This window comes from Myotis yumanensis, unplaced genomic scaffold, assembly GCF_028538775.1.
Source record: "Myotis yumanensis isolate MYYU_CA2020_CCGP unplaced genomic scaffold, mMyoYum1.0.hap1 SCAF_10, whole genome shotgun sequence".
NCBI classification, from domain to species: domain Eukaryota; kingdom Metazoa; phylum Chordata; class Mammalia; order Chiroptera; family Vespertilionidae; genus Myotis; species Myotis yumanensis.
In genome coordinates, this window is record NW_027223761.1 from 5,014,353 (window position 1) to 5,033,474 (window position 19,122).

At 54.1% G+C, this 19,122-nt stretch overlaps 2 protein-coding genes across 3 annotated transcripts; both read left to right on the top strand.

Annotated features, from left to right (window-relative positions):
* The first annotated feature begins 1,025 nt into the window (after positions 1-1,025).
* On the top strand, positions 1,026-7,714 carry ARL2 (ARF like GTPase 2). The gene is made up of 5 exons (XM_070427448.1): positions 1,026-1,163; positions 3,679-3,789; positions 3,887-4,049; positions 5,378-5,458; positions 7,243-7,714. The coding sequence occupies exons 1-5, from the start codon at positions 1,099-1,101 to the stop codon at positions 7,375-7,377; spliced, it is 555 nt and encodes a 184-aa protein (XP_070283549.1). The 5' UTR covers positions 1,026-1,098; the 3' UTR covers positions 7,378-7,714.
* A 3,119-nt stretch (positions 7,715-10,833) lies between these two features.
* SNX15 (sorting nexin 15) lies at positions 10,834-19,084 on the top strand. Of its 2 annotated transcripts, XM_070427444.1 has the most exons (8): positions 10,834-11,036; positions 12,951-12,986; positions 13,171-13,291; positions 14,901-15,016; positions 15,128-15,296; positions 15,600-15,743; positions 17,995-18,252; positions 18,541-19,084. In XM_070427444.1, the coding sequence occupies exons 1-8, from the start codon at positions 10,938-10,940 to the stop codon at positions 18,645-18,647; spliced, it is 1,050 nt and encodes a 349-aa protein (XP_070283545.1). In that variant the 5' UTR covers positions 10,834-10,937; the 3' UTR covers positions 18,648-19,084. The 2 variants fall into 2 exon arrangements, with proteins under 2 accessions (XP_070283545.1, XP_070283546.1); XM_070427445.1 differs by lacking the exon at positions 15,600-15,743.
* The last annotated feature ends 38 nt before the right edge of the window (positions 19,085-19,122 follow it).

Below are 19,122 nucleotides of genomic sequence, written 5' to 3' on the forward strand. Positions count from 1 at the left end.
ACCCCTAAGTTCCCAGCTTTAAAACCCTCACGACTAAGGACCCAGCACATCTCTCCCTCCTGAGTGCAACTTGAGCCTTTCCCTCCCCTCTAGTTCCCCCACAGACAAGCACCTCTAAACTCTAAGGGCCCGACCTATGAGACTTGCAACTAGGGGAGCAATGGGCAGCAGCAGCTCTTCCCTGATAACCCCCCGAACCTGTCCCCGAGGCCCCCTTTTCTTACTCTCCAGTGAGCTGACAACAGCCCCGCCTTGACTCACTTCTTTTCTTTTTATGGGGGGGGGGGGGCGGGGGGCGCGGTTAACTTCTTTTCCATAACGTTTCTAGAGAGCCAAGCGGCCCAGTCTAGCCTCCCTCCTGCTGCTGCTTCTATTCTAAGCCCTCCCTGTTTCACTGATCCCGGCATTAATAACGTGCTCGCAGAATCACCGGGACTCATGTTGTGAAACTGTCCCTGCAGCAGGTCAAGAACCCGCCTGCTTCAGGTCCAGAGGCAGACCCGCTTCCACCCTGACCTGTAACAGGATGACGCCATCGCACATTTCCAGATGCCCCCTAGGGGGCACTTTCATCCTCCAGGAAGAAACAGCCCCCAAGCTCACCCTCCAGGATTCCAGGTGCCAGGGAAAGGGGAGGCCCTGTGACTGGCAGGTTCAGGATGCCGCCAGAGGCCCAAGATGCGGAAGGTCTGGACCACGTTTCTGGGGAACAGAGCCTTACACTGGCCCCGGAATGAGCTCGACAGCAATCCCGGGGCTATCGGTTACTCTCCATGCAGCCAAGACAAACCCAGGAACTTCAGGTTTCCGTCCCCAGCGGAGCCTGGGGTCCTGGGGAGGGAGGAATGGCGGTGCCCTCGTAACGCCAGCCCTCGGGGTGCGAAGGGTTACAGCAGGTGGCAGCGTGGAAGCCCCCATCGCCACTAGAGGGGCCCGAGCAGCGGCTCGGCGACCTCGCGGTCACGTGAGAGCGAGGGCGGGACTAAGCGAGGGGTCGGCCAATAGGCTGTGCTTTCGGTGGGCGTGATAGCCAATAGGAGCAGGGAGAGGAGTCCCGGACTAGGAAGAAACAGCGGCCGGGAGGGGGCTGCGGGGACCATGGGCCTCCTGACCATCCTGAAGAAGATGAAGCAGAAAGAGCGGGAGCTGCGGCTGCTCATGCTGTATCCTCCCGGAAGCCGGAGCCGCTAGGGTAGCGGGGCCCGGCCGGGCGGGCGGTGCTGGGCGCCCCCTACCGGGCGCGGGGTGCCAACTGCCCCTTGTGCGTCACGCACGTGGGTCCTACCAATCACTCTGGCGGGGGGGCCGGGGGAGGCCGGACCAGCGGCTCGGGGCGAGCAGGCTCCGTTCCCAGGGCCAAAGCTGGGGGTCTTGGGGCGCAGCGGCCGGACAGGTGTCCCAGTGTAGGGGGAGGGGCCCGGAAGTGACTCGGCCGCCGCCACCCTTCGGTCTGGCCCAGCGTGGGGCCGCTGTCCTCGGCTCGGCCCTCCTACCCCCGCCCCCAGGGGTGAGGCCGCGGCCCCGCCCTCAAGATCGGAATCCCGGGGTCGCCCCGCCCTCAGCTCCTTGGAGCAGCGGGTGTCGCCTCCGTGAGGGTCCTTTCGCGGGTGGGTCGAGCTGTCTCGCCTCTGCTGCCCATGGCCCGTCGATGTCAGTGGACCCCGAGGCCCCATCGACCTTCCGAGTCCCATTAACAGGCGTCTGCGCTCTTCGCCCTACTCGGCCCCAGGCCCCATGGGGGCGACTCTGAGCAAGGAGCTGGGCTGCCCTCACCCGACTCCGCTAGCTGGGAGAGAAGACATTTACCTACGCAGATAACTCGAAAATAATATTCACAGCATGTCTGTTTTAAAGAACCTTGAGAAAGACACAGAATTCACTCATGGACTAAATATTGAGCACCTACTGTGTGCTAGGCACTGTCCTAGGGGATCGGGTAAAACAGCAAAATAAACAACTCCGACCTTCATGGACAGTCTATAATGCTGGAGGGAGGACGGTGTTAATAACATCAATGAGGAAATGTATAGTATGGATGGAGAAGGAAGGCCGCATGGAGAAAGTGAAGACAGGGAGGGGAGGGTGGAACCGTGTAGACATCTGGGGACATTTTTTTAAAAATATATTTTATTGATTTTTTACAGAGAGGAAGGGAGAGGGATAGAGAGTTAGAAACATCGATGAGAGAAACATCAATCAACTGCCTCCTGCACACTCCCTACTGGGGATGTTCCTGCAACCAAGGTACATGCCCTTGACCGGAATCGAACCCGGGACCGTTCAGTCCGCAGGCCGACGCTCTATCCACTGAGCCAAACCGGTTAGGGCTGGGGACATTCTTTAAAGCAGAGGGACAGCGAGTGCAAACTCCTCCCAGGAGGAACCGGGATGGATTCTTCAGGGACTGCCCTTGGTGAGAGCAGTTGCAGGGATGAAGTTGGAGCAAAAGCCTCCTGGGTTCCAGAAAGAGCAGAACAGAAGTTGAAGGTGAGAATGCAAAGGTTTTGAGGAGAGTTGCTGTTAAGGGCGGGATATAAAGGGATGCGGGGAAGAGGGATCAAGAGATCCCAGTAGCTCAAGGGCCTGGAGGTGCTGGAGCTGGGGGGCTGCAGCAGCATCACCGACACTGGCCTGCTGCTCATCGCCTAGGGCCTGAAATTTAAATTTTTTTTTTAAAAAAGGAGGATGGTTGCTTCTTCTAAGGTGGCAGAGGTGCCAGAGAGTTTGTCCGCTGAGGGGAATGATCCAGTGGAGAAGGAAATGGGGGTGATGAAGTTGGGGGGTGGGGAGGAGAGGGGATCATCAGTGGCCAATTATCAGGGGCTAAGGCTGGGTCTCGGGAGAGGTGCTCTGTCACCCCCATGTCACTGGCTTGAGTCACTTGCTAGGTCAGGTGAGCAGAAAGGCTGCTGAGTCCAGGGCCTGGGCCCCCGTCCCAGCTGCAGGCCCCGTCAGTGTGAGGAGGAGAGGAGGGTGGTTCTCTCCTACAAAAACCTTGAGACCCGCCGAAACCGGTTTGGCTCAGTGGATAGAGCGTCGGCCTGCGGACTGAAAGGTCCCAGGTTCGATTCCGGTCAAGGGCATGTACCTGGGTTGCGGGCACATCCCCAGTGGGAGATGTGCAGGAGGCAGCTGATCGATGTTTCTCACTCATCGATGTTTCTAACTCTCTATCTCTCTCCCTTCCTCTCCAAAAAATCAATAAAATATATTAAAAAAAAAAACAAAAAACAAAAAACCTTGAGACCCTCCGAGAGCCTTCCCTGGCGCCTGCGCTCCAGCACTTCTTCCGTGTGTTCCTTGTGTTTTTCTTCGTTGTCTTTCTAACACTCACCAGGACCTGACAGAACTTCCTCATTGGTTTACACTCTATCGCTGTCTCCACACAAGACCTTACTTAAGCTGCACTAGGGCGGACGTTGACTCCAGGGGCCCCCCAGCACCGGAAGGGGGCCTGGCATTTAGTGGGTATTCAGTAAATATGGAGCTCATTGAGGAGCCGTTGGTCAGAAGATCAGAGTCTTGTTTCTTGATATTTTCATGTTTATCGTGGGTCGGTTTTGTGCTCAAGGGATTTTGATACGTGGTGGGAAATGACTTGTCCCATAAGAGAGGGGCACTGTCACCGAGTCACCACCCTGCAGAGAAGGGGTTTCTCCTTAACCGGGTGCGCCCCAGCGGCCTGGACAACGCCGGCAAAACAACTATCCTCAAGAAGTTCAATGGAGAAGACATCGACACCATCTCCCCGACCCTGGGCTTCAACATCAAGACCCTGGAGCACCGAGGGTGAGCGGGGGTCCCTGCAGGCGGGCCAGCCCAGAGCAAGGCGGGGAGGGCGGGGAAGGGGCCAGGCTGACCCTCCAGGCACCTGCTCCCTGCCTAGATTCAAGCTGAACATCTGGGATGTTGGCGGCCAGAAGTCCCTGCGGTCCTACTGGCGGAACTACTTTGAGAGCACGGACGGCCTCATCTGGGTGGTGGACAGCGCCGACCGCCAGCGCATGCAGGACTGCCAGCGGGAGCTCCAGAGCCTGTTGGTGGAGGAGGTGGGCAGGGGGCCTCGCTGAGCGGGAAGGAGGGCTGGGGAGCAGGGCTTGCACCTGCATCCAGGCCCCAGTGCCTTGTGCACGTACAGGGACGTGTGGACACCTGCCTCAGCAGATCCCCTGAGCCCGTGCCCCATGGGCCACAGGTAGTTCATGCTATGGGCCGAGCCCCGAGTTCACACGCCTGTGATGTCACTGCTTCAGCACACTGAGCTTCAGTTTCCCCACCTCCAACCCAGCTTCAGGGAGGATGACTGCAGGCCAGTGTGTGAAGCTTTGGGAAGCAGTGGAACCTGGCTCAGGAGTTAGCCTCTTCGCTGTGTGACCTCAGGCAAGGCCCTTAACCTCTCTGAACCTTCACTTCCTCATCTCGAAGGTGGGCATTATAATTAGAGTGATCTTATAATTTATTGTCTGGGCCAAAACACTTTTTAAAAAGTAAAATTTTGGACTTACAGAAAAATTGCAGAGATAATGAAGAGAGACTATCCTGCTTCCCCATGTTGATATCTTACATAATCACTGTGTGTCAAAACTGAGAGTTAACCCTGGGAAGTTACTCTTGAAGAACTACAGCCTTTATTTGGATTTCACCAGTTTTCCCCCTGATGCCCTTTTTCTGTTCCAGGATTTGATCTAGTTAACTGCACTCCATTTAGATGAAACAGGGACACTTTTGAGAGGGAAAGAGGGAGTTAATGATGAGGGGACAACAGGCATGAACGGGGCTGTCCTGGGCACACAGGGACACATGGTCACCGGGCATAACAGTAGCTGCCTCCCAGGGGTGTCGAGCAGGTCCAATGAGATCAAATGCCCAGCCCGAGCTAGATCCATGTACGTGGAGCAGCTCCCAGGACTGAGCACATGGAAGGAATAACTGGACTTGGAGGCAGAGCGGCCTGGCAGGGCAGTGGGGCAGTGGAAGGGCTCCATGGACGTGCAAGAGGGAAAGGCCCTTCCCAGCAGACCCTGGCCTTTATTTTACACATCAGCTCATCAGGTGGAGCATTCGAGACCACAACGGGCTCTTGGATCATGTTGTCCATCACCCCCTGCCCATTTATGGAAGAGGAAACTGAGGCATGGAGGGGAAAGGTGCCCACTGGGTGGTTATTGGACTAGAACCAGGGCCCTGGCCCAGCCCAGGGCTCCATCACCCCATGAGCGCCCGGCCTCAAAGGCAGTGTCCACACTGCCTACCCCACTCCCACCACCACGCTGCATTGCCCTGGTTTTCCAAGTTGGTCTCCAACTCCAGATGCTCAGGGCAATTAGATGAGGGCCGGGCTGCTCTCTGAGCCCCGTCCCCCCGTTTGTCTCCCCAGCGCCTGGCTGGAGCCACCCTCCTCATCTTTGCTAACAAGCAGGACCTGCCTGGAGCACTATCTTCTAACGCCATTCGCGAGGTGAGTTCAGGCCCTGGCGCAGGCCCATGGAGGGAAAGAGGCACGTGTTTGTTTGTTAATTTATTTAATTTATTTTTTTAAAAAAATATATTTTTTATTGATTTCAGAGAGGAAGGGAGAGGAAGAGAGAGATCAAAATACCAATGATGAGAGGGAATCATTGATCGGTTGCCTCCCGCACGCCTCCTACTGGGGACCAAGCTTGAAACCTGGGCATGTGCCCTTGACCGGAATCGAACCCGGGACCTTTGAATCCTCAGGCCGACGCTCTATACACTGAGCTAGACTGGCTAGGGCTGTTAATTTATTTTAAAAGCATTGTGAGCCCCGCTGTGTGGCAGGACCTCTTCGGGGCCCTGGAGATTCCGTGATCAGTAAGAGTAGTGGCCTCACGGGCTGGAGGGGGGCAGACTGCAAATAGGTCATTCCACAGGATAAAGTAGCCAAGTCGTGAGTGCTTTCTGTGTGCTGGGCTCTTTGCCTGGTTCAGTCATTCAGGTCCCACAACCACCTCATGAAGTAGGAGCTGTTATCATTCTGCAGATGGTGAAGCCGGCTTAGTGAGGTCAGGTAACTCGCCCAAGGTCACACAGCCAACAAGCCAGGGTTTAAACGCAGGCCTATCTGACCCCAGAGTCTTAACCTTTACTCTGGAGCTTCAGCACCAGAATGAGAAAGAGTGGGGCCCTGGCCGGTTTGGCTCAGTGGATAGAGCATTGGCCTGCGGACTCAAGGGTCACAGATTCGATTCCGGTCAAGGGCATGTACCTTGGTTGCGGGCACATCCCCATTAGTGGGTGTGCAGGAGGCAGCTGATCGATGTTTCTTTCTCATCGATGTTTCTAACTCTCTATTCCTCTCCCTTCCTCTCTGTAAAAAATCAATAAAATATATTTTTTTAAAAAAAGAAAGAAAGAGTGGGGTTTCAGGGGTGGGCAAACTTTTTGACTCGAGGGCCACAATGGGTTCTTTTTTTTTTTTTTTTTTTTTTTAATATATTTTATTGATTTTTTACAGAGAGGAAGGGAGAGAGACAGAGAGTTAGAAACATCAATGAGAGAGAAACATCGACCAGCTGCCTCCTGCACATCTCCCACCGGGGATGTGCCCGCAACCCAGGTACATGCCCTTGACCGGAATCGAACCTGGGACCTTTCAGTCCGCAGGCCGACGCTCTATCCACTGAGCCAAACCGGTTTCGGCCACAATGGGTTCTTAAACTGGACCGGAGGGCCGGAACAAAAGCATGGATGGAGTGTTTGTGTGAACTAATATAAATTCAAAGTAAACATCATTACATAAAAGGGTATGGTCTTTTTTTTTTTTTAGTTTTATACATTTCAAACAGGCCGAATCCGGCCCACGGGCCGTAGTTTGCCCACGGCTGGGTTAGAACCTTGGTTCTGCCACTTACTGGTTGTGTGACCTTAGACAGGTTGCTTAACCTCTCAGCTGTGGTTTCCTCCTTGGTCAGAGGCCAGCACAGGCGCTGGCTAGTGTGGCCTTGGGAGGAGTGGATGAGAGGACATTGTGGGGCCCACAGCACAAGGCCCGGACCCTAACAGACGCCTGTGTTGCTGTTTTCTTCCTAAGGGGTAGCGCTGGCCTGACAATGTGCAGAGAGCCCGGTGCGGGGGATCTTCACTGGGGAGCAGGGGAACTTCCCAGGGCAGGACCTGGAGACAGCACCCGTTTCCACCCGTTTCCCCTGGGCCAGGAGAGGGGAGGAGCTGCGGGCGGGCTGGGCGCTTCCCGGGCCCCACCAGCACTTCCCTCCCTTTCAGGCCCTGGAGCTGGACTCCATCCGAAGCCACCACTGGTGCATCCAGGGCTGCAGCGCCGTCACAGGGGATAACCTGCTGCCCGGCATCGACTGGCTCCTAGATGACATCTCCAGCCGCATCTTCACAGCCGACTGAGCCGCTCCAGATGCCCCCACCTCGCAGTCCGGGCCCCCTGTACCCCCGACCCTCACCAAGCACCACCCATGGGAGGATGGGAATCAGCCAGCCCAACTAACACTCCACGCCCCCTCCGTAACCTGCTGCTGCTGCCCACTGCTGCTCCATGGCCAGCCCAGATCCCATGGCGGGTGGGCTGCTGCCCTGGCTGTCACCCTGGCTCATAACCCAGCCCACCTGCAGCTGCCATGCCAAGAGACAAGGGCTGAGGCTGGGAGGGGGCTGCCTCTGCTGCTATCGAGACTATGGGCCTCGTCCTTGCTCAGCTGTGAGAATAAACTGTTCCTTGTCCTGATTCCTGGCTGAGTCATTTGCTAGTTCAACAGCTTTAGAGACCACCTAGGGCCCACAGTCCAGCGGGGGACAAAGGGACAGATCATTTCAGTCAGAGGGTTAACTGACGCTGTGTCTAAGGGATGTGCAGAGTATAGAAGCATAGGACCGGGCTGCAATTATTGCCATTTGGAAGAGTCCAGGCAGGCTTCCCAGAAGAGGTGACATTAAAGCTGGGAGTAAAGGATGAGTAGGAGTTTTCTGGATAGAGAAAAGCGAAGGACAGTTTAACAGAGCGACTGCTACCCTCAGAGGTATGGATTAGAAAAAGGGTACACGTACACCCCTACATCAGGACTCACAGCTTCTTGAATGGAACACGGGATGAATTTCAGCTCCCAACTTCCTGCAGCAGCCAGGAACCCACATGCAGTGGACAGCCTGCAGGCTGTACAAGGCAGCACAGGTTCAAGCAAAGGAAATCACATGACAGGAATAAAGAGCAAGGGCTCTTGGGAAATAGGGAGTGGTGAGGACACAAGCAGGAGGAGCCAACCAAGAGCAGAGCATGGAAGGGGCCTTCCTGAAGGCTCTAGGCCAGTGGTTCTCAACCTTCTGGCCCTTTAAACACAGTTCCTCATGTTGTGACCCAACCATAAAATTATTTTCGTTGCTACTTCATAACTGTAATGTTGCTACTGTTATGAATCGTAATGTAAATAACTGATATGCAGGATGGTCTTAGGTGACCCCTGTGAAAGGGTCGTTCGACCGCCAGAGGGGTCGCGACCCACAGGTTGAGAACCACTGCCCTAGGGCACTCTGAAGCAGGGGCTGGTCTGAGGAAGATGGGAACCAGGGCGCCCAGGATGGCAGGACAGACGGATATTCCACAGGGACCTGTGCTGTGGTCTCAGCGTGGCTGCTTACCCTGCAGGCTTCTGTCCGAAGACCTGCACTTACTGTCACGTTGGAGAATGGCCTGAGGAGTACAGACTCTCAGTATTCCATTGGCAGTGTGCGGGAACGCGCCTTCAGGAGGCTACCTGACTTGCTCAGAGCCACCCAGCGAGGAAGGGGGGGAGCTGAGCCTTGGACCCAGCACTCTTAGCCCTATAACTGCTCTCAGTGTTTGTCTCTGCTTAAAATGCAAACTGCAGGGAGAGGGTCTAATGAGAGCAGGGCAGTTCTGCGAAGGGAAAGGAGGAGCAGACACTGGATTTCCTCCTGAATTAGCTCTGGGACCCCTTCCTGGAGGGGTAGAAACCTGTGCAAAATCTGGGCTCTGTTAGGGTGAAAGAAGGGAGGTGGGAGTTGGGTGGACACCCTTAGAACATCAACTGTCCTTCAGGGTGGAACATGACAACCGCCTGCCTTGTCCTCTATGCAAGACAGACACCGTGGCCATCACACTCCCAAATCTTGCGCTGAGCGAACTATCCAGGCTCCAGCGCCAAACCCCAGCTGTGCTACTCACTGGAAGATGCTGAGCAAATCACCTAGCCTATCTGGGCCTCAATTTCCCCATCTACGGAAAGAAAATGGTGCCAACCTCCTAGGGCTGTGATGAGGACCAGATGGGTGGGCGTCTCGTGTCTTAAGCACGGTATAAAGCTAGCTATACTTATCATCATATGAGCCAGTAGGAGCGCAAACAGACCCAAGCAATGTGAACTCAGCCATCCACTGGTCTGGGTGAGTCACCCGTGTTCAAGTCCTCCTGGGGGCCCTGAGTCAGCAGCATCCTTGATTTAAAGAGTGAATTATGCACGTCAGGAAAATAACGAGGCTATTGTACTCCTCACAAAGGCCTATGGACGGGGAGTTGGAGCTGTGGCCGGAAGTCTGCGTCACATGGTCAAGCAGGGCGAATGTGGGGAGCAGCTCCCTGCAGCTGCACGCTGGCGGCGCTTCCCTCTCCCTACCTCCTTCGAAGGCTCTTCTGTTTGCTTCTCCCAATAACAGAACCGGTAGAGTTTGGTGATCTGGAGAAGGCCAGAGACTACGCTGATCTAGATAGGAAAGGCTTTGGAAGGGGCAGGAAGAAAGCAAGCAGAAAGGGGAGCATTGGGAGCTACTGGGTCAGGAGGGGAGGTAATGATGGGTGAGAAGGAGACTTGGAGACACAGCCCTGCCCAGAAAGATCTGGAGAGCAGCAGCCATGTCTAAAGGGGTCCTTAGAGGAACCCCATCCCAGCCAACTCCCCAACCCCTCCTAGATGAACTACCTCATTTCTGAGTTTCCAAGAGTCTGATCTGGGATTTTGCTGTGTGTTTCTTTCTAGAAACAGCGTCCACACATCTGAGTTCTCGTAACAAGAGATGAACGTTTAAGCGCTTCACCCATAGTCAGGGTCCGTGATGGCCTGCCCCGGAGCAGAGCACACCTGCCTTTCGTCGGAAGGACATTTCTTGGGAGGATACTGGGGGCTCACGGCCTCCGGATGGAGACTGGATGTCCAGGCTTGGAAAACAGACGGCTTCAGAGGCCGGGCCGCCAGTCCACAGCCAACACTGTACTCCAGGGACACCTTGGTCTCCTTGCCAGGTACTGCGCCCTCTGTCCTTCACTCGAGATTCAGGAGAGAGTCCCTCACCCCCACCTGGGACCTGCGGCAAGAAAAGGAGGTGACACCTTTAGATTCTGGAGCAGGAGGCTGAAGGGCTACACATACTACAGAGCTACCTCCAAAATGATACTAACAGGGAGGGAGGAAAGAAACACCCACAGTGTCTATTATCGATATCCCCATTCTAAGGATGAGAAACTGAGGCTCCAGTCGTTATGGAACTTCAGCACCCTTGACACCAACGTGCTTCTCCGGAGTTCTTTTTGCTCCCCCCATCCTTCCAGAAAACATGAACTAGGGAATCCCAGGGAGGGAGACAAGAAAATAATTGGGCTATGTCCGGCACATATAGGACACAATAAAAACTGGGCGAATGGATGCAAGGGGATTGGGAAGGAGCGGAGAAGCCGTGTGGAGATGTGCGATGAGGGTCACTCTCGGATGGGTGGGCAACCTCCCCATCCTTAGCCTCAGATCACCCAGTTTACGCTTTGCCAACGACCAGACCTTTTTAGACGCTCCCTTGGCCGCGCGCCCGGCCGCGAACGGCGCCGTCACTTGCGACCAGCTCCCTGGGCGGGAGGATGCTGGGCGCAGGCCCGCGAGAGGCTGCGGCTGGCAGCGGCTGACCCGGAGGGGCGGGGGCGGCGGGCGGCTCGCCCCGGCTGGGCTGCCATGTCCCGCCGAGCGAAGGACGACTTCCTGCGGCACTACACCGTCTCCGACCCCCGGACGCACCCCAAGGGCTACACGGAGTATAAAGTGACCGCGCAGGTGAGGCGGGGCCAGCGGCACCTGACCCTCTCAACGGGAGAGGGGCCGTGCTGGACCTTGAGGCACGTCGCGGCTGCAGGCTCCTTTTTGGCGGACAGAAATAGGTGTCCCCTTTAAGCGGAGGTGGAAGTGCGAGTCTTCTGGGGCCTCTGCCGCCGTCAGGGGGCGGAGCCATGGGAGGCCGCTGTCCTCTTAAAGGGGCGTGGACTGCAGTTCCTGGACCTGAGCGTTGGGGTGCCCACGCCCCAAGTGTGGTGTCTGGGCATCAGGCTGTGAATTTCTTTAAATTAATATGAACGCTCTGGCTCCACCCAAATATTAGTTAGGTCTCCAAGCTCTCAAAGTAAGTTTTGTTTTTTGGTTTGTTGGATATTTACATAAAAGCCCTCTAAAGAGTTTATTTTAAAAATATTATTTAAAAAAAACTTGTCTATGACTTTAAAAATTCATAGAGTTCACCCGGCTGGTGTGGCTCAATGATTGAGCCTCGACCCATGAACCAGGAGGTCGGGGTTCGATTCCTATTCAGGGCACATGCCCGGGCGGTGGGCTTGATCCCCAGTAGGGGGCGTGCAGGAGGCAGCCCATCCATGATTCTCATCATGGATGTCTCTCTCCCTCTCCCTTCTTCGGAAATCAATTAAAAAAAAACACATTAGTTTTTTTAGAAAGGAGCAACCATTGAATACATAAATAAGTGGAACAACAAATTGATGTTTCTCCCCCCTTTCTCTCTCTAAAATCAATAAATGTAAATTTACAAAAATAATAAAGTGATTGTTCCATTTTATACTCCCATTCTTGCCAGCACTTGATGATATCATCAGCATCTTTAATTTTAGCCATTCTTGTTGGGTGTGGAATATCTCACTGGAGTATTAATTTGCATTTCTCTGATGAGAAATGATGTTGAGTGTATTTTCATAATCTTGTTGGCACCCTGGCCAGTGTGGCTCAGTGGCAGAGTGTCAGCCCATGCACCAAAGGGTCTCAGGTTTGATTCCTGTATGTACCTGGATTGCAGGTCGGTCCCAGGCCCCAGTCAGGCCACGTGCGGAAGGCAACCAATTGATATGTCTCTCTCACATCACTGTTTCTCTCTCTCTCTCTCTCTCTCTCTCTCCCCTCCCTCCCTTCCACTCTCTCTAAAAATCAATGGGAAAAATATCCTTGGGTAAGGATTAACAAAAGACAACAACATCACAACATAATCTTATGGGCCACTCATATGTCTTTTTCTGACGGATGTGTCCATTCAAGTATTCCGCCCATTCTGCCTGATTTTTGAAGTTGGGTTGTTTGTCTTATCTTTTTGTAATTCTTTGTATTCCGGATATGAGTCCTTTGTTAGGTACATATTCCTCAATGGTTTTTAAAACAAGCTTCTTCTACTTTGAAAACTGTCAAGTACTCCAAGCTGTAGGATGTTATTTTCAAATTATTATGAAGGAAACAGTGAATTGGAGTCTTCTTACTACCTCAGGCCTGTCTGCTCGACCAGGGGTCACAACCCAGTGATGGTTTGTCTTTGCCCAGGAGTGTCCATCCACAGAGGCTCCCTCCTTTGGGAAGGAGTGGCTCCTGGGACAGAACACCACTTTTTAGAGAAGCTGCAGGGACTTGGCCCTTTGAAGGAACTGACATAAAAGTCGGGCTGAGGTTGCAGGAGTTTGGAGCGGCCTTTAGGGATCCTCTCATTTGACAGATGAAGAAACCGAGGAGCATGATAGAAAACTGCCCCAGGTTACACGCAAAGCCTGAAAGCCAGGTCACCTGGATACCAGTGGCCAGTGGCCACTGACTGCCCCTCGGAGGGGAGCTGGGAGGTACCCGGGGCACCCTAGGATTTCACAGGGTGATGGGATGGCAGATGCCAGTCTCTGGTCTCACCTGGTTCTTGCCTTTCTTCCTCAGTTCACCTCCAAGAGAGACCCAGAGGATGTCAAAGAGGTGAGGCTCCTGGGAGGAAGGGGGCCCATTCCCCCATTCCAGATCTGCAAACAGCAAAGGAGCAGCAGCTGGCAACTCTGTGCGGAGACCAGCCCCCCTGACCCTGGGCCAGGCGGGGGTGGGGGTGGGGAAGGCCTCTTCCCACTTTGCTGGGCCAGTCAGGTCAAGTCCCTGTTCCTCTTAGGTGGTGGTCTGGAAGCGGTACAGCGACTTCCGCAAGCTGCACGGAGACCTGGCCTACACCCACCGCAACCTCTTCCGCCGCCTGGAGGAGTTCCCTGCCTTCCCGCGGGCCCAGGTGTTTGGTGAGTGGCTCTAGGCATTCAGGCCGAAGATGGTCGAAGAGTTGGGCACAGGGGGCCTCTGCTGGCGGGGGCTGGAGAGACAGGGCTGACACTCCCTGCGGAGACATTCCAGGGCCTGGGAGGGCCCTGGGAGCTGGCCTGTGACAGATGGAGCCTCGCCCTGATTGTATCAGACGCTTTAACATTCCTGTCCTCATTAGCACCCTTTTCAAGATGAGGCAACTGAGGCTCAGGGACATGAAGGGGCCGGGCCTGTAAGTGACAGAACCAGAATTCCTACCCACAAACCCGGGTTTCCAGTAGACCTGCCCTGTCCGAAAACAGTAGCCATGAGCCACACGTGTCTGGGCAGCGCTAGAGATATGATGGGCTGTTTGGGTCACATACACAGGCGGGAATGTAAACTATCCCAACAATTTATGTATTGACTATATGTTCAGATGAGGATGATTTGAATATACTGAGTTGAATAGAAAATATTACAATTAATCTGTTTCTTTTTAATTTTTAAAAAATATATTCTTTTATTGATTTCAGAGAAGAAGGGAGAGGGAGAGAGAGATAGAAACATCAATGATGAGAGAGAATTATTAATCAACTGCCTTCTGCACACCCTGTACTGGGGATTGAGCCCACAACCTGGGCATGTGCCCCGCCCGGAATAGAACCTGGGACCCCTCAGTCCACAGACAGACGCTCTATCCACAGAGCCAAACTGGCTAGGGCTCTTTTTACTTTTTTAAAATGCGGCTACTAGAAAATTGTAAAATATAATAAGTTACATATATTTCTGTTGGACGGGGCTGATCTGCACTGGTTCTCTAGAATCACATGAGATGTTTTCTGCAGCAAGGTTCTGCTGGCAGGCTGTGCCAGGCAGTGGGGAGAGCAGCAGGGCAGCATGGTATCTAGGCTAGAGTTAGACAGCTACCTAGAACAGAGCAGCAAAACTGTAATAAAAGCGGGCTACTTGCCCTAACCGGTTTGGCTCAGTGGACGGAGCGTCGGCCTGCGGACTGAAGGGTCCCAGGTTCAATTCCGGTCAAGGGCATGTAATCTTGGTTGCGGGCACATCCCCAGTAGGATGTGTGCAGGAGGCAGCTGATTGATGTTTCTCTCTCATCCTCATCGATGTTTCTAACTCTCTATCCCTCTCCCTTCCTCTCTGTAAAAAATCAATAAAATATATATTTTTTTAAAAGGGGGCTACTTGCTGTGTGACCTTGGGCAAGTGTCTTCCCCTCTCTGACCTTACTTTGCTCCTCATTACATCAAAGCCATCTGAAATTATTTTGCTTCTTGTTGGTTGCTTGCCTCCCCCTGTCTAGGATGTGATATCTATGAGAACAGAGAGCTTGCTTCTCTCTCATTCACCTTATGAGCCTAGCACATAGTAGGTGTTCAGTACGCACCTGGTAAATAGATGAACAGGGGGATCGGTCCCTTCTTTCAAGTGCCCCCGACCCTGGAGGAGTCGGGGAAGATTGCTGGGAGAATGGGGAGCTCAGATGGGCTGTTCAGATCCTCAGGCAGAACCGGAAGTGGCCTGGGGGCCACAGGCCCTGTGAGTCACTGCTTCTCTTCCTGCTCCTTCTCTTGGGGGCTGCAGGCAGGTTCGAAGCCTCTGTGATTGAGGAGCGGCGAAAAGGGGCTGAGGACTTGCTTCGCTTCACTGTGCATATCCCCGCGCTCAACAACAGCCCCCAACTCAAGGAGTTCTTCCGGGTATGTGGACCTGCTCAACCCCTCCCCAGCACCTGGGAACCCTTCCTGCTCCCGGGCTGCACCCTGTGGGCTGCACCCTGTGACTCCTCCCGGCTGGTCTCTCTCCTGCAGGGTGGGGAGGTGACACGGCCCTCCCAGGTGTCCAGGGACCTGCACATCCTGCCACCCCCTCTGATCCCCACACCGCCTCCTGAGGAGCTCCAACCACCACCTGATGAGTCCTGGTTACCCCAGCCACTCCCCACAGAGAAGAGGGGCCTTGAGGAGTTGGAGGTGCCAGGTACTTAGGGGTGGGGGAGGGAGCCAAGGCTGGTGGGTCCAGAGTGGGGCGGGGGCCCACTCCCTCCTCAGTGATCTTAGTGAAAAGCCTGGGGTGTGTTCCAGCTCTTTTACCACTAACCTGCCGGGAGCTCTGCACAGGGCACCTAGGCTCTAGTTTCTTAATCTGTAAAATGGGCACAAACCCTAAGAATGGCCTTGTTTACACTCAGGGTTGCTGCTAGGATTCGGTGAGATAGCTCCATTCTGAAAGCTGTGAAGGAATAAGGGCAGACATAAATGTCCCCCATGATCTATTCCTCAGCGGACCCCCTGCCATCCAGCCCAGCCCAGGAGGCCCTGGATCTTCTCTTTAACTGTGGGAGCACCGAGGAGGCGTCTAGTTCCCCTGCCCGAGGCCCCCTCACTGAGGCCGAGCTTGCCCTCTTCGACCCCTTCTCCAAGGAAGGTAACAGCTGGGACAATCAGAGGGAGGGCTGGGCAGAAGGTGCTCAGAGGAAGGGAGGCAGGCAGTGCCACCAGGTAGGCTGTGGTGCCCGTGTAAGTCTGAGAAAGGTGCCCTCTGTGGGCAAATGGCAGCCTCCAGGAGAATTAGAAGCAGGCCCCATCGCCCTGTGCCAGGGCGTGCCAAGCTGGATGCCCTTGTACAGTGAGCAACCACGGAGGAATGAAATAAGCCACTTCCCAGGGGGGATCTTCTCCCTGCAGAAGCTCTGGAAGGAGCAGGGGCCACCCTGCTTCGGGCTGGCTCAGGGTCTGGCTGTAGACCCTGAAGTCAGGAGAGGCCTATTGGTCAAGGCGGGTGAGGCCTGGGCTCAGGGAGCAGCAGGGGAAGTCCCTGGAGAAGCTGTTGGCCTGTGGGGCACCAAGATGGAAGGGGCCCCATGGAGGTCCAGGTCCTGAGCTCCTGGCACTGAGATCGGGGGACCCAACAGTCCTGGACTCTGCGACCCTGGATCTCTCTCCATGGTGAATTCCCTGTGTTGAAGAGGCTGGTCTCACCTAGGGATCAGCATGAATCCGTTTCATTTGGATTCCTCAACAGCCTTTAAGCCCATTTTATTGGCTTCTCTTATTCTTCCTTTGTGACCTCCTGGCAGATCCTTAGTTTTTGGGTCAGTTTCAGACATTTGAGCTCTCTCACCCTCAGGTCTGGTCCAAACCGGGACCTCGGTCTCTCATCCGGTTTTCACCCTCACCCCCTCGACCCTGCTCAGTCCTGACTGGTGGCCTGGTCCCTGGTCCTGGTGACCAGGCCCTTGGTGGCCATGGGTATGAGGGTCCTTTTGCTCCTCTAATTTGCTCCCTCCCCTTCCTGCTCTGGCCCCTCTAGGGTTGGGGAGGAGGAAGGAATTGGGGGGACAAGGCAGGAGTGGTGTCACTGGGACTGATGTGCCGGCTCTGAGGGGCAGGTGTCCAAATACTCTGCCTTCCTCCAGCCTGGGCTGCCCGGTGGCCAGACGCCTAGACAGGAGCCCTATTAAGAGTCCTCCAAGGTGGCTCCCGTGAGACATCCCCTCAGCCTGTGGGAGCACTCACAAACCCTGACCCCCAAAGCCAGCAACTAAACTTTGCTCCGATGCTGCCTCATCTTCTCGCCCTACTCTTGTGGGCCTCTGAGCATCGGAAGCTCCAGACAAGACTGGCACTGTCTCTCTTCATCTCACACCAAACTCCCGAACTCAAGTATTAGGGCACCCCAAGAACTCTTCTGCCTTCTCTCCGTTAGGGACTCAGGGAGGGCTGCAGGCACAGCTGGGAAGTGAGATGGCATCTTCCCTTCCTGCAGGAAGCCCTGGGCTGCTCATGGGGTCACTTGGATGGGGTTGGAGAGATACCCACACTTCCCTCTCTGGGCCAGCGGTGTGCCATGGTGCTTCTTGCTCCTGTACCTTGCCTTCAAAGGCCTTTTCACCACAGATTCACCAGATCTCTAGTCTTCTTTTGAATCGGCTACAAAGGGGATGTTCACCCACCTCTTTGCCAGTTCTGGGGGATATATGAGCGTTCTCTCTTTAATGTGAGGATACCTACTACCCAGTGTCTTCGCATGTGGGGCCTCAACAAGAGCCCTAAGCCCGACCAGCATGGCTCAGTGGTTGAGCATCGACCTATGAACCAGGAGGTCAAGGTTCAATTCCTGGTCAGGGCACATGCCCAGATTGTGGGCTTGATCCCCAGTAGGGAGCATGAAGGAGGCATCTGATAATGATTTTTCTCTCATCATTGATGTTTCTGTCTGTCTCTCCCTCTCCCTTCCTCTCTGAAATCAATAAAAATATGTTTTTTTTAAATAAAGCCCTAAGTTTCCAAGGCTTGGAGTATTTCTACGCTTGGCCTGGCGTAGTTGGCCTAGCATCCTTCAATTAAACTTTATTGAGGGAATTCTTGGATTGATAGATCAACTATAGCCAGGAGGAACGTAAGATTAGTGGCCCAGAGCTTGCAAAAAAAAGTTAATGTGTACTTTAAAGAAAGAATTAGGAAGGTAGGCTGTTTTTACAAAAGCATATGAACTCCACCAGTCAAATAGATCATGGCTACCTTTCTATGCACAGTGGCTTCAGAATTGCTCAGGCACTGCTTCTCCCCACCTGGGCCAGGTTGGTCCCCTAATGGGAAGAGAGGTCTGGGGATGGGCAGCAGGCCCTGGGAAAGGGATGGCCAGTGTAGCCTGAGTCCTCCATATCTGATTGCAGAAGGAGCAGGCCCCAGTCCTACCCACATAGGTGAGCTGACAGCAATGGAGGCAGAGTCTGAGAGGCTGGACCAGGAAGCCTGGGAGCCTGGAGGACAGGAGGAGGAAGAGGACAAGGAAGGAGGGCCCACCCCTGCCTATGTGAGCCAAGCCACCGAGCTCATCACCCAGGCCCTGCGGGATGAGAAGGCAGGTGCCTACGCTGCAGCTCTGCAGGGCTACCGGGACGGCGTGCACATCCTGCTTCAGGGAGTTCCCGGTGAGTAGAACTGGAGAGAGGAGGGTCAGACCTGGGGTCCCAGATGGTGCAGTGAAGGGAAGGGAAAGTGAAGAACAAGCAAGTCAAGGATGAGAATTGCTCCTTACCGACCAGCTGTAAAGCCTTGGGCAGTTTCTCTCCCTCTTGTGGCTTCAGTTTTCTTGTTTATAAAATGGGAAGATAGATCTGATCCCCAGGGAAGGGGAAAGACACATGCTTTGTGAACTATAAGGGTCTAGACAGGCGTTCTGAACCCAGTAGCTCAGTTGAGCCATTCTCTCTCCACAGGTGACCCATCACCTGCCCGGCGGGAAGGAGTGAAGAAGAAGGCAGCCGAGTACCTAAACCGGGCAGAGGAAATCCTGCACCGGCACCTGTCCAAAGTCCCACCCTGAGAGGGAGCGGACCCTTCCCCAGGACTCCAGCACTGCCAGCCACCCGCTTCTCCTCTCCCTGGAGCCTGCCCTATCTCCTGGTCTTGTAACTCGAGAGACCATTTCTGTATGTAACTGGACCAAGAATGAGAAAAATAATGACTTCTCAGTTCCCTGACCACACCCGCCAGCATGGAATCAGGGACTCACACTTTTGATCCTGCCTGTGTTGATGTGTGGGCAGTAGCTCTAAACTTTCTGTTTATCCTTCTAGAACTGGGGTCTGCAAACTGCGGCTTGCAGCCAAATCTGGCCCACCACCTTTTTATTTGTAAAGCCTGTGAGCTAGAATGGTTTTTACATTTTTTAAATAGTTGAAAAAAATCAAAAGAATAATGTTCTGTGACTGGTGAAAATGAAGCTTAAGTATCTAAAAATACAGTTTTATTGGACTACAACCAGGTTCATCCATTTAGTATTGTCCATGGCTGCTTTC

Coding starts and splice junctions, on each gene's coding strand:
- SNX15 (XM_070427444.1), top strand. CDS start 10,938: ATGTCCCGCCGAGCGAAGGACGACTTCCTGCGGCACTACACCGTCTCC. Junction 11,037..12,950: donor AGTATAAAGTGACCGCGCAG/GTGAGGCGGGGC, acceptor TTTCTTCCTCAG/TTCACCTCCAAGAGAGACCC. Junction 18,253..18,540: donor CCTGCTTCAGGGAGTTCCCG/GTGAGTAGAACT, acceptor CTCTCTCCACAG/GTGACCCATCACCTGCCCGG.
- ARL2 (XM_070427448.1), top strand. CDS start 1,099: ATGGGCCTCCTGACCATCCTGAAGAAGATGAAGCAGAAAGAGCGGGAG. Junction 1,164..3,678: donor GAGCTGCGGCTGCTCATGCT/GTATCCTCCCGG, acceptor GGTGCGCCCCAG/CGGCCTGGACAACGCCGGCA. Junction 3,790..3,886: donor AAGACCCTGGAGCACCGAGG/GTGAGCGGGGGT, acceptor CTCCCTGCCTAG/ATTCAAGCTGAACATCTGGG.